The following is a 14,095-nucleotide window of genomic DNA, read 5'->3' on the forward strand; positions in this document are numbered from 1 at the left end:
AAATATAAGACTGTCCTTGTTCACAGATGACATGATTGACTATGCAGAATATCAGAAAAATTTGACAAAAGTCTCTGGGAACTAATAAGCAATTAGAACAAGGATGTGGGATACAAAAGTTAACTGCACTCCTATATGCCAACAAAGAATAATTGGAATTTGAAATTAAAAACACAATATCCTTTACGCTAGCACCAAAAGAAATAAAATAGTCATGTATCACTTAATGACAGGGATACTGTCTCAGAAATGCATTGTTAAGTGATTTTGTTGTTGTGTGAACATCATAGAATATACCTACACAAACCTAGATGGTATAGTCTACTATACACCCAGGCATTATGGGATACCCTATTGTTCCTAGGCTATATGTTACTGTACTGAATACCATAGACAATTGTAACACAGTAATAAGTATCTGTGTATCTAAACAAATCTAAACATAGAAAAGGTACAGTAGAAATATGGTAGAAAAGATAAAAACCGGTATACTTGCATAGGGCACTTAACATGAATGGAGCTTATAGGACTGGAAGTTTGAATGGTGACTGAATGTGAAGGCCTTGTACATTGCTGTACACTACTTTAGACTTTAGAAACACTGTACACTTAGGCTACATTAACTTAAAAAATAAAGTAATTGTGCTACAACTTTAAAACAGCTATGACACATCACTAGACAATAGGAATTTTTCAGCTCCATTATAATTTCTTTGTTTTTGTGTGTGGGGTTTTTTTGTTTGTTTGTTTGTTTGTTTGTTTTGTGGGTGACCAGTATGGAGATCCAAACCCTTGACCTTGGTGTTACAACACACTCCATTACAATTTAGTGAGACCACTGTCATGTATGTGGTCTGTCATTGACTGAAAGAAATGTTGTTATGTGGCTCATGACTATAATTAGGTATAAACTTAAGAAAACAAGTACAAGGTCAATATGAAGAAAACTACAAAACACTGATAAAAGAAATCAAAGAAGAACTAAATAAATGGAGATATATGCTATGTTCATGGATAGAAAGACTCAATACAGTCAAGACATATGTCATTTCTTCCCAACTTGATCCATATATTCAAAGCAGTCCCAACCAAAATCCCAGCAAATTATTTGTGGATACTGACAAACTGATTTTAAACTCTCTATGGGGAGGCAAAAGACCTAAAATAGCCAACACGATATTGAAAGAGAACAACAAAAGTTGTTCAAAGCAAAAGCCCAACATATGTTCTCTTCCTGTAACTTCCTGGTTTGGAGAATAAATGTGGGAAGAGAACCCTAATTCAGGGTTAATTTCCCAAATGGAAGGAATGCCTCGCTCTTGAGGGTTCTGGGAGATTAACCCCTTTTCAGGGCTTCTCACTGCTCAGAAGAGATGGGCTTTGAGTAATCTTTGGGGGCTCCATCACCCAGGGGAAAAGGGGTGACAAATCTGTGGGAGGCAAAGCAACAATCTTTGGCAAAGGAGAAAAGGTAATACAACAGAGCAAAGATAGATTTTTCAAAAACTGGTGCTAGAACAACTGGACATCCATGTGCAAAAAAATGAATCTAGATACAGACCTCACACCCTTCCTAAAATAACTCAAAATGGATCAGAGACCTAAATGTAAAACACAAAACTATAAAAGTCTTAGAAGATAACATAGGAAAAATCCTAGATGACCTTGGGTATGGTGATAACATTTTATATACAACACAAAAGGCACAATCCATGAAATAAATAATTGATAAGCTGAACTTCATTAAAATTAAAAACTCCTGCTCTGCAAAAGAAAATATCAAGAGAGAAAAAAAGACAAGCCACAAACTGGGAGAAAATATTTGCAAAAGACATACTTGACGAAAGGTGTTATACAAAATATACAAAGAATTCTTAAAACTCAACAATAAAAAAACAAACAACCCAATTAAAAAATGGGCCAAACTCCTTAACAGACACCTCACCAAAGAAGATGTACACAGAGAAAATAAGCATATGAAAAGATGCTCCACATTACATGCCATCAGGGAAATGCAAATTAAAATGATGAGATACCACTACACACCCATTAGAATGGCCATAATCCAGAACACTGGATGATCTTTATTTGAAATTACTGGTAGTGTGCCTAGAAAAATCTAGAAAATCAATAGTAAAGCTAACTCAAGAAAATAAACCATTAATGTAACAGGATATAAAATTAACATTGAGAAATCAATAGTCTTCATATACATAATCAAAAACCTGTTAAAGAACATAATGATAGAGAAAATCCCATTTACAATAGCAACAAAAAAATGATAAAATACTTATGAACAAATTTAACAAAAGATGGCAAAATCTATATGAGGAAAACTTTAAAACATTCCTGAAAAACACAAAAGCAAATCTGAACAGATGAAAGATATCTATTGCTCTTGGGGAAAATGACTCAACATCAGAAGATTGGGAAAAGGTTGGGTGGGGAATTCAATTTGTGGTAGCAGGCATGCTGATAGTACTGATCTGATTGCCATATCTTGGGTACAGGTGCTGATAGTCAGCTCTGTGCTACATGAATATGCATAATCAATGAAAAAAGATCATAGATATCAGTGCTCCCTTAATTTATAAGTGAAGGTTGAAGCCAATAAAAATACTAATATATTTTTAATGAAGCTAGAGAGATTGAAACTAAAGTTTATATGGAAAACAAGAATGCAAGTGTAGCCAGTAAAACACAGAAAAAGAAAAGCTAAGAGGACTTATAGCCTTTCTAGGCTTTAAAACACACCATAAAGCTTCTATAATTAAAACAGTGTGGTAATTGTGCATAAACTGACACCCGTTCAAGTGGGATAGAAAAAAAGTCCAGACACAGATCCAAGAACAAAGGAAATTTAGTACATGGTATAGGTAGCATTTTTAAATCACCAAAGCAAAAATAGATTATTTAACAAATGGTTCTGGGACAAATGATTAGCCATTTAGAAAAAGATAGAATTAATATATATACCAACACTCACAATAAAAAAAGCTTCCAATGTATCAGGGGCCTAAATATAAAACAGGAAAATAGTCAAAAACTAGAAGAAAAAATGGGTGATTTCTTTACAACATTGGTATAGGAAAAGGTTTTCTAACTATGTCTTAAAATCCAAATTCAATAAAAGATAGACAAGTTTGGCTATATAAAATTATAAAACTTTTACATGTCAAAAAATACCATAAACAAAGTCAAAAGATAAGCGACAAATTGAGAAAAAATATTTGCAATATTTTTCAAAGGTATAGGGCTAATTTCCCTAATATGAAAACAAAACTATGCTATCTCTAAGTGAATCATTGTGTGGAATATGCATGTATTGAAACAACACACTGTACCGCACCAAAATGTACACGTAAGTGTTAAAATAAAATTAAAAACATTGAGTAAAAAGACCAAATACCCAATAGAAAAATGGGCAAAAGACATGAACAATTCACAATGTCATAATAAGAAAAATGTTGACAGTAATGCAAATTGTTAAACTCTTTTGGAGAATAATTTGGCAATATCTAACAAAACTAAATATACACTTTTCTTTTGACCCAGTAATCCCAATTCTAGGAGTTTACCATAAAGATATACATCCAACCTTATAAAAATACATAAGCACAAGCTTATTCATTGCAGCAGTGTTTGTAATTGCAACATGCTGGAAACAACCTATAAATTCCCATACATAGCAGAATGACTGAATAAACTATGTTGCATCTGCACAGTGGGGTGTTATGAAACTACAACACTGAACGAAGAAGAGCTCTGTCAACCGATACGTTGTTATTTCCAGGATATATTTTATAAATTTAAGTTTAAAAAAATGCAAAGTGCAAAGTGTAACCTTTTCTATAAGAAAAATGTGTAACTAAGAAAATATACATATATCTGCTCATTAAACAAACGAAACATCCTCCAGAAAGATCAACCAGAAACTAATGAAATTGGATACCTCAGGAAGTACGCGAGAACCCTGTGGAAAAAAAACAGGGGGTGGAGACAAGGCAGAAAGGTAGGGAGGGCAGTACACTTTTTCCTAAGTAAAAGTTTTTCATATGTAGCTTTTGCCTTTTTGAACAATTTCTCCAATTTTTCTGGAAGTCTAAAATCATTTTAAAACATACGGTTAAATTTAGTGTTTGTTTAATCTAAGTGCTCTCTTAATATGAATTTCTTCACATGGTATTAAAGAAAAGAGGTACGGATTATTTTTCTGCCCTCACAATCACATGAATAAACTCAGTCTAACCATTGGTGATACTACCCCAAAGTGGTAACAGCGGCAGCCACTGAAGAAGGCTTAGCCCCTGATTTTAGCCTTGTATAATTTTAACCTAATTGCTACATAATTGAAACATAATAATGATTAACAAATATAATTGCAAAATATTTTATTACTATAAAATGTTAGCAAACTATTTAAATAATTTACCAAGCTAACTCAGATTAACTCTTCGTTCTCTCTGTTACACTATGTTCTTAGTTGCCTGCCCTCCTCCAACTCTTATCTCAGGCTTCTCTGTATGCCTCGGTACTATAAAACTTCTGCTTTTGGGTCACATTAGCCCTGTACTTCAAGGGCAATCCAGCTCTCCTTTACTGCCCGAGCTCCTGTGCAGATGGATGAATTTCATAACAAAGCCTCTAAGTGGCTTTCTTTTATTATTTATTTTGAAAACATTTATAGAATGCTGTCTCTGTGTCATACTGTACAGCAGTAAATGGTAGTAATAATTTTCCAAGGTTGCTAACCTACAGAATCAGACAATAATTTCCAAGCAGAGAGCAGGAGAATGTTCTGCCTTCCTTCGCAGTCTTGTATCTTACTGGTTTGAAAACACTTTCATTCTTCTGGATAAAGGTTCTGCTGCCATAAAGAACAGAAAGATAAAATGTGGTTCTTTATAGTTGCTGTTGTTGCTGTTAATCACCTATGGAGTACCCCCAAGTGATTCTGATTCATTGCTGGGCATCCGTATTTTTTTTTTTTTTAATCCTCTGGTTGATACTGATGCCCAGTCAAGGTTGAAAATCACTATTCTACAGCGGGCATGGTTTTAGCGTCAAAAACTAAAGTTACTATTCACTTAAACAAGCTCTTTCTCTACTCCTACAATTCTAGTGTGAGACACCATATAGGTGTGCCTAGAGAACTGAAATAATCTCCTTAAATCATCTCCCTGTTTTTAGTCTCCTTTCTCCCCACTGTCTCATGTCCATACAGCAGCCAGAGTAATCTTTTAAAAGCATAAATCCCAGATCAGATAGTGCCATTGACCTGCGAAACCTCTGATGGCTTCTTGTTGCATTTAGAATAAAATCCCAACTTATTGTCCACTGCAAGGGCCTACATGATATATCCTCTGTCTGCTTTTCCAACTTCACTGCATACTGATTTCCTCTTCATTCACTCTTCTCACTCCAGTTACATTGGCACTCTTTCTGATCTTGAACCGGCCAGGCTTTTTCTACCTTGGGTCTAGACAGTTCCTTCTGCCTACTATGACAGTGGTCATGATGGAAGCTAACATATATTAAATGCTTCCTCTTAACCAGACACTGAAGTGTTCTACATGTATTAATGCATGTAATACAACTTTATGAGGTTGGTATTATTCATATTTCCATCTTATGATGAGAAAAGGCCCAGAGAGCTTAAGTAATTTGCTCAAGGTACTCAGGCTTACTCATCAATTCTCATGCAGAAGATATTAACCCCCAAATACTGTAATTTTCAGTTATTAGCTTAAACCTTTTATCACCCAAAAGCTATCACAGAAGTACATATCTAGGTCTCATGATTTTTGCCTCTAGTAGAACTGCTTCTACTAAATTATACTTTGGTGTTATGACATCATTCTATATTGAAAAATGGAAATCACACAGCCTTAACACTGTGAATGATTACTCTCCTTCTGAATAATTAATATGTTTTTATTCAAGGGAGAGGAGAATCATATAACTGATCACGTTTCATTGTTTTGGCCAGTAGGAAGCTCAGATTCAGAGTTTTAATGTACTTCCAATAAAATGTACAGGACTTTGTGGTGTTCAGGCAAAAGCCTTTTAAATTTCAACCTTGACACAACTCAGAAATTATTTTATTAGTCCCTAGTTACTCTCTGACTTACTTTTCATGGAACTCCTCAAGCTCCCTCCTTTTGTATATTCCTCATACTCTTGAGATTTAGTCTCCTACTTATAGAGAGAACAGAGAGCCTATCCTATTTCACCTCTTTTAACTTCTTTCTCCTTTTGAAACAAATCCCTACATTTATGCTCAGCAAAATTTATTTCTTATCTTCCTAGCTTTTGAGAGATGTAAATTTATCTATGAATTTCCCTCTAAGTGTTGTTTTAGCTGCAGTGCTCAAGTTTTTAGAGGGAATTGTTCTCATTCAATTCTAAATATTTTCTAATTTACATTGTGATTTTTTTCCTCTCCACACCATGAATTACTAAGGAGTGTGTTTTTCAGTTACAAAAATTCATTTTGCTGCCCTTTTATTATCAACCTAAAACTTAATTGCACTGTAGACATAGAATATAGCCTTCTGGGGATGAATTTCCAGGTGTGTAGCATTTTCAAACTTTGTTTTATAAACTTTCCCTCAATTATTTTATCTACTACAGTTGTTTCATCTAATACTTCTATGTGGATAACTATATAATTATGTATCTCTAGTCCATTTTTTTCTTCTGAGCTTCAGGCCTATAGTTTCTATACACTTATCAAACTAGTTTTCTATATGTCCTGTAGGCATTTCTGCCTTAACAGATTCAAAAACAAAGAATTATTTCCAAATAGCCTGAAGCTCCTCCTTCTCAACAGCGTCCTTTTCCTCCTTTATTCTTTATTTTTAGAATAGTCATACATAGTCTACCCAACTGTTTAAGCAAGAAATATTAAAATTGTCTTTTATTCCTCTCTCCCACAAACAGAATGAACTGAATGGGTCAAGTGCTATGAACTGTATTTCCTAATTCTCTCTTGAAGCCATCCTTACCTCTCTGTTGTCACAGGACCTCATTATCAATCCCTTGCTCTACTGCATTATACCTCTAAATAGCCTTTAATTAGAATCCTTGTCCTCCCCCGCTCCTTCCCTTTTACCCTCCCCCTGCTACCACTCATATGTGTAAAGCACAGCCTGATAATTCCATTTGCTTGCTTAGCAATCTTTGGTCCATGCTTACAAGAGAAGGCCTAAGTTTAGCATAACGCATAAGACCCATTACCTAAGAAAATTCAGCCACTGGGAAAGTAGAAACTTTTCAAGCTTAATTTACTATTAAACATACTATCTGAAATTTCTGGACCTGCAATTCTATTAAAAGCCTAATGTTAAAAAGGATTTGGGTAAAAGTGCTGCCTTATGTATGGTTGCCTACGTACTACATTTTTATGATCAAGAAGAAGTTATGATCTTTGGATTAGGCCCTGTTCTGAAAAGAATCTTTTACCAATTCCTGAGAGAGTACAGATTACATCTTTAGCCCCATGAAAAATTTTAATACAAGTAAAGGGGAAGAATGGGTACAGTCTGACAGTAGTGCAGATATCAAAACCAATGAGACAACATTTTGAATGCTGATTCCAAATCATAAAATTTCAAAAGAATCAAAGAAAAAAAAACATCTCTGGAAGACCAAGTAGTAAGTGAAAACACAGTTCATGCATCCTTTAACCAAGCTTCACGAGAAAGAAGAAAATGACCCAAAACCATACTGATAGCAAAGAGGCAACATAGCCCTTCCTAAGGTAGATCCCATCCATAACTGTAGTTATAATAGAACAATTTACAGTCATAACAATAACCTTTACAGACAGTGGAAGCTAAATTAGATTCTGCATCCTCACTATAAGAAGACACAGGAAAGTTTTCATTGAAAATAATTAAGATAAAAGAATGTAGGTTCATAAAAGACCATGCATAGCCAAAGCAATGCTGAGCAAAAAAAATAAAGCTGGAAGCATAACACTACCTGACTTTAAGCTATACTACAAAGCTATAATAACCAAAACAGTATGGTACTGGCATAAAAACAGACACACTGACCAATGGAATAGAATAGAGAATCCAGAAATCAACCCACACACTTACTGCCAGCTGATCTTTGACAAAGGCACCAAGCCTATTCACTGGCGAAGGGACTGCCTCTTCAGCAAATGGTGCTGGGATAACTGGATATCCATATGCAGGAGAATGAAACTAGATCCATACCTCTCACCGTATACTAAAATCAACTCAAAATGGATTAAGGATTTAAATATACACCCTGAAACCATAAAACTTCTTAAAGAAAACATAGGAGAAACACTTCAGGAAATAGGACTGGGCACAGACTTCATGAATACAAGCCCAAAAGCATGGGCAACCAAAGGAAAAATAAACAAATGGGATTATATCAAACTAAAAAGCTTCTGCACAGCAAAAGAAACAATTAAAAGAGTTAAAAGACAACCAACAGAGTGGGAGAAAATATTTGCAAAATATACATCTGACAAAGGATTAATATCCAGAATATATAAGGAACTCAAACAACTTTACAAGAAGAAAACAAGCAACCCAATTAAAAAATGGGCAAAAGAGCTAAGTAGGCATTTCTCTAAGGAAGATATCCAAATGGCCAACAGACATATGAAAAAATGCTCAACATCACTCAGCATCCGGGAAATGCAAATCAAAACCACATTGAGATACCATCTAACCCCAGTTAGGATGGCTAAAATCCAAAAGACTATGAACGATAAATGCTGGCGAGGCTGCGGAGAAAAAGGAACTCTCATACATTGTTGGTGGGACTGCAAAATGGTGCAGCCTCTATGGAAAATGGTATGGAGGTTCCTCAAACAATTGCAGATAGATCTACCATATGACCCAGCTGTCCCACTGTTGGGAATATGCCCAGAGGAATGGAAATCATCAAGTCGAAGGTATACCCGTTCCCCAATGTTCATCGCAGCACTCTTTACAATAGCCAAGAGTTGGAACCAGCCCAAATGCCCATCATCAGATGAGTGGATACGGAAAATGTGGTACATCTACACAATGGAATACTACTCAGCTATAAAAACGAATGAAATACTGCCATTTGCAACAACATGGATGGACCTTGAGAGAATTATATTAAGTGAAACAAGTCAGGCACAGAAAGAGAAATACCACATGTTCTCACTTATTGGAGGGAGCTAAAAATTAATATATAAATTCACACACACACACACACACACACACACACACACACACACACACACACAAACCGGGGGGGGGGGAAGAAGATATAACAACCACAATTATTTGAAGTTCATACGACAAGCAAACAGAAAGGACATTGTTGGGGGGGAGGGGGGGAGGGAGAAGGGAGGGAGGTTTTGGTGATGGGGAGCAATAATCAGCCACAATGTATATCGACAAAATAAAATAAAATAAAATAAAATAAAATAAAATAAAATAAAAAAAGAATGTAGGTTCATATAAAGAGATAAACTTACATTAATCTGAAGTTTTAATTACTCAGAATCATTTCCTTCTTCTAATAATGATGACATCAATATACTACTGTGTTTTACTTTTTATTACCTCCCTGTCAATAAAACTAGTACAATGTAGGTTTCTAGATTTTTGAGCTATCAATATCCAATATATTTTTTAATTAGACAATAAATAAGAATAAGCATTTGCTAAAGAAATCAGCTAACCTGAAAGACAGCTGTGGATCAGGAAATAGATTTATGGTTTACAAAGAAAGGGAGAAAGCATTAGTACAGTACTATTCCTAGAAACTGTGCCTACTGCTTGATACTATGGGGACTTTATTGCTAGGATTTATTTATTCTGAAGCTAAATTCATTTTCTCAGCTTTACTGCTGCATCTATGACTCTAAATTAGATGTGCATGGGTATTTTTGTGTGCGTACAGGTAAGTACACACACACACACACACACACATATATTTTTTGGTATATATTTCTGAAACTGAAGTAAGTTTCAGAAGATTTATCTCCTTGTAGGATATTTGTATGACTCATACGACTCAAAAAAGCCCAAATGTTATATCTCAGAAACTTATATTCTATGTAGACCTTCAGAAAAGAAAGCCACTCTATATCAAGCATTAATCAAAATCAAAATTTTAAACAGTATGTGAACAAATTTAATATATGTAGTTCTGATTTAATTATATTTATTCTAGAATATGAGATCCAAATGATATATGCATACAACAAGAATTAGAAGCATTGTGCATTAACAATTCAGTGGAGTTTATGTCCTGAAATTTCATTTCTAGCCCCAAGTATATGTTATATTAATAACTATTAACTATTATGTTGTTGTGCAAAACACAAAAATCAGCTGTGATCTAATCAGGATGAAATGTGGTTAATACCTTCTTCTGTTTTCTTAGGCTCACTGTTGTATTCCTCCTAACATAACAGAAAAAAATTTAGTCCAAACTATTTACACAGATACATACTTTAGAGAGAATCTTTCTTAAGCCTAATACGTAAAAACATGTTTTACCAATGAAGTTTAATTTCTACCATTTTTGTTTCGTTTCAAATTTATTATCTTTCCACCAATATTTTACCTCTGGTCCTGGAGGGCCAGATGGTCCACGGAGTCCTGGGTCACCTGGTTGGCCCTATAATGGAGGGTGGGGGGAGAGAATGAAGGTATAAATATTAACTTGATACAATTAAAAGAGAAAATAGGCATATGGTAATCAAACGGCACTCAATATATTATGTCAAACAAAGTTGTAATGACTTTTTAGAGACTTAATTTATAACCATCATCACTGTGAAACTTATTTAAATAAAATGTTTATGGATGTAATATATATGTATTCATGTTACAGATATAAACAAACTAATGAGTGAAGTACTCAAATCAACAAAAAATTGTATAATATGTATGTGTGTTTTCTAGAGATAAGACAATAAAACTTAACTCAACAAGGTAGGGAACTCTAGATGAGGAACTGCTTTTATAAATAACTTGAGTCCTAGGACTGTCTCTGAAAATTCCTTGTAACTAAGCACAGTGCCTGGCACATGGAAAGTACTCATTAAGTGTTAGTCAATTTTACAACCATTAATCCTTCTTTTCACACCTTTGCTCCTCTCCTGGCTGATACCTATAATTCCTAGATTGTTTTGATCCTTTAATTGACGTTTTGAGGATTCAGCTTCAACATCTCTGAAGCCCATTTCTGACATTTATACTAAAGAAGTGAAATCAGGGCTGGAGAGAAAAGTGAGAGGAGAGAGAAGTGGGTAAAAAGCCTGAAACTGGAAAAGGCTGGCAATGTTCTCGAGGGATGGAAGTATAGAACAGGGAAGGCCATTAGTCTGATGATACCCTTGTTTTTATAAGAAAAACTATTGAATTCATTATTTCTGTCATACTGAGCTTCTATATGAGCTTCAAATTTGATTTAAATAGGCTTCAGATCACATAAAATTGCAAGATACAATACAGAATTATTGATTTTCCAAGAACTAAAGCATAGTTTCTATATGTTATAAATCCATTCTCAATGCTGAGGTTTCTGGACATAAAGCAGGACACAATACAACTACAGCAGTAAAAACCTAGAGAAAGGCAATGAAACACTGTGAAAATTCTCATGTAAGTTCTGCCTGACAAATAAAAACAAAAACTGTGATCCATCAGACTTAGTATTAAGAGAGCCTTAAATTCTTAAAATGACAAGCACCTCTCTTAAAGAGAGATGGGGGGCCGAGCCCGTGGCGCACTTGGTAGAGTGCTGCGCTGGGAGTGCGGCGACGCTCCTGCCGCGGGTTCGGATCCTATATAGGACTGACCGGTGCACTCACTGGCTGAGTGCCGGTCACGAAAAAACGACAAAAAAAAAAAAAAAAAAAAAAAAAAAAAAGAGAGATGGGGTTCTCACTGGGGCCCTCTAGTGGCAAAATCCATCCAAGAAGCTAAATTTACAAGCAGCAAGGGAAAAGAGCATATCCTAGGCCTTCATTTTCAGAGAAGTTGATTGACAACCAGATATTTAAAAATATAAATTGTAGAATAATTCTATTCATTCCTCATTTTGCAAGACTTCAATTGCAAATTTCCTGTGAATGTCTATTTTTCTTTACAAAAACTGAGTTTTCAAGTAAATTTTAGAGAATTAATATTAAGTAAACGTCTATAAATTAGAGAAACTTCTAGTTAAAAAATGGAAAGGACATAATAATTGTCTGTTTTCTCTGTATCAAGGAAAGAGTATTTTGTAACAACTTCAGAATGGTAGCTTTCCCTATTTTTCGAAAACTTGCAAAGCAAAAGCTTCTTTGTTCTGGAATGTAAACACCTTCCAGATCAGATCAGGACACTCTTTCTTATATCTCGAAAATACTCTTTCATATTACAACTTAGATCCATTTGGAAATAATATTAATAATACCAAGATCTTAGATGACAGGAAACTAAAAATAGGGCATAGAAAATAGGAAAGACATCCTTATGACTTTGGCATTCTTTCTATGACAGTAAATAAAATATTTTATGTAATTACTAACTTGTATAATTGAGTGTGGGAGTTTGTTTCTTAATACAATAACATTGTGTGTAAGCAACTTTTCATCAAACAGGTGTCTCCTTCCATAACAGGGAAGGTTTCCAGGTCGAACATCTACAATTTCTTCTATTAATAAGAATATAAACAAGCAATAAATAAAGTGAGACTAAAGACAAGGCCATCTCACTGGCATTAAGTCATGAGTCCCTATCTTATCTTCAGACCGAAGTATACATTTCTCAAAGATTTGATAAAACAAACAGAACAATTATCTCTCTACCAAAGAAATTCCTGCTGACATTATTTTTTTTTAGTAGAATAGTATAGAAAGGCATAAAATGAGCAAGTAAAAGCACTATCTTTTGCTTCCTGTCCTGAAAGAACCCCATTAGCATTTTTTTTGTAATTTATTTCAGGAAAAAAAAAATACTAAGAATTTTAAGGCAATGTATTAAGGGTGAAACAGGTTCTCTGCCTTTTCTTTAGCTTAGGTTAGAGAAATATTGCTAAGTACTATTATTAAAAGAGAAAAATATCATACAGTCACAGAGCTACAAAGAACCTTACGCATCATATAGTCTGACTGTCATTTTAAACATGAGAAACTAGATACTTGATGGTTAAATGCCCAAGGTGATAGCAGGTCAAGTGTCAGAGCAAGGATGAGAATCTAGGTCTTTGTCTTCTAGACCAGTGATTTTTTTTTTTCCTTCACATAAACATGTTATCAATATAAATTGAATACAAGAGTAGGGAACATTAAAATGGTTTGCCTTATGTAAGCATATCTGACTTTAGTTGCCTCAAGAAATTAATTATAAAGCATAAGAGAAAAATATTGATATTTATTAATTAGTATTGGCCCTTGTGTGTTGAATCATTTCCTCTTATTATTATTACCAAAGGTTTATCAAACCCTCACATCATAAAAAATGAAGATATAAAAAGGTAGAGTCTTATTTTGCCAATCACTGCAGATATCAGAAATCCCTGTTATATGGTTTAGAATCATCTTTGAAAAACAGAAGCTGTTTGTTAGCTTCATGACCTATTCTCATTACCTTTTTTATGCACTTTGGAGTTTCTGAGATTCAACTCCAGGGCAAAAGTCTGGGTATACTGCTGCCTGGATTAGCTACCGTAAATCCAGGATGAAAAGCTAGTAAAATCAAAGGTCACCACCAACATGTCATCAAACAAATAGATGCCAAAAATTGTTCTTTGGATTAAATAATTCCTGAGAAATATATGTAAAATGCTGTCACTGTTGAAAGTCACAAAGAACAGGGTAGATAAAGTTCTGCAATTTAATACTACTTCCTGAGATGCAAAAATAAATAACCCTGAGATGGGACGGTAAAGTTCGAGGGAACATGATAAATTGCTCAGGAAAACAACACTTTTTTTCCAATATATATTTTAATATTATACTAACAAATTATAATTAAATATCTAATTTTTTCTATCTATAATCATCTTCACCTGTATAGAGTTATAATCAATATTAAAATCCTAAAACTATTTTGAAATATTAACTAAATATTATTAT

The 14,095-nt window shown here is 34.3% G+C and overlaps 1 protein-coding gene across 1 annotated transcript in view; it reads right to left on the reverse strand.

Annotated features, from left to right (window-relative positions):
* The window catches only part of COL24A1 (collagen type XXIV alpha 1 chain), a 354,783-nt gene that overhangs the window by 242,367 nt on the left and 98,321 nt on the right, over positions 1-14,095 (reverse strand). Inside the window, exon 18 of the mRNA XM_063105785.1 lies at positions 10,594-10,647. Within this exon, the coding sequence (XP_062961855.1) occupies positions 10,594-10,647 (54 nt within the window). The remainder of the gene's footprint in view (positions 1-10,593; positions 10,648-14,095) is intronic.

The sequence above is a fragment of the Cynocephalus volans genome, chromosome 8 (assembly GCF_027409185.1).
Source record: "Cynocephalus volans isolate mCynVol1 chromosome 8, mCynVol1.pri, whole genome shotgun sequence".
NCBI classification, from domain to species: domain Eukaryota; kingdom Metazoa; phylum Chordata; class Mammalia; order Dermoptera; family Cynocephalidae; genus Cynocephalus; species Cynocephalus volans.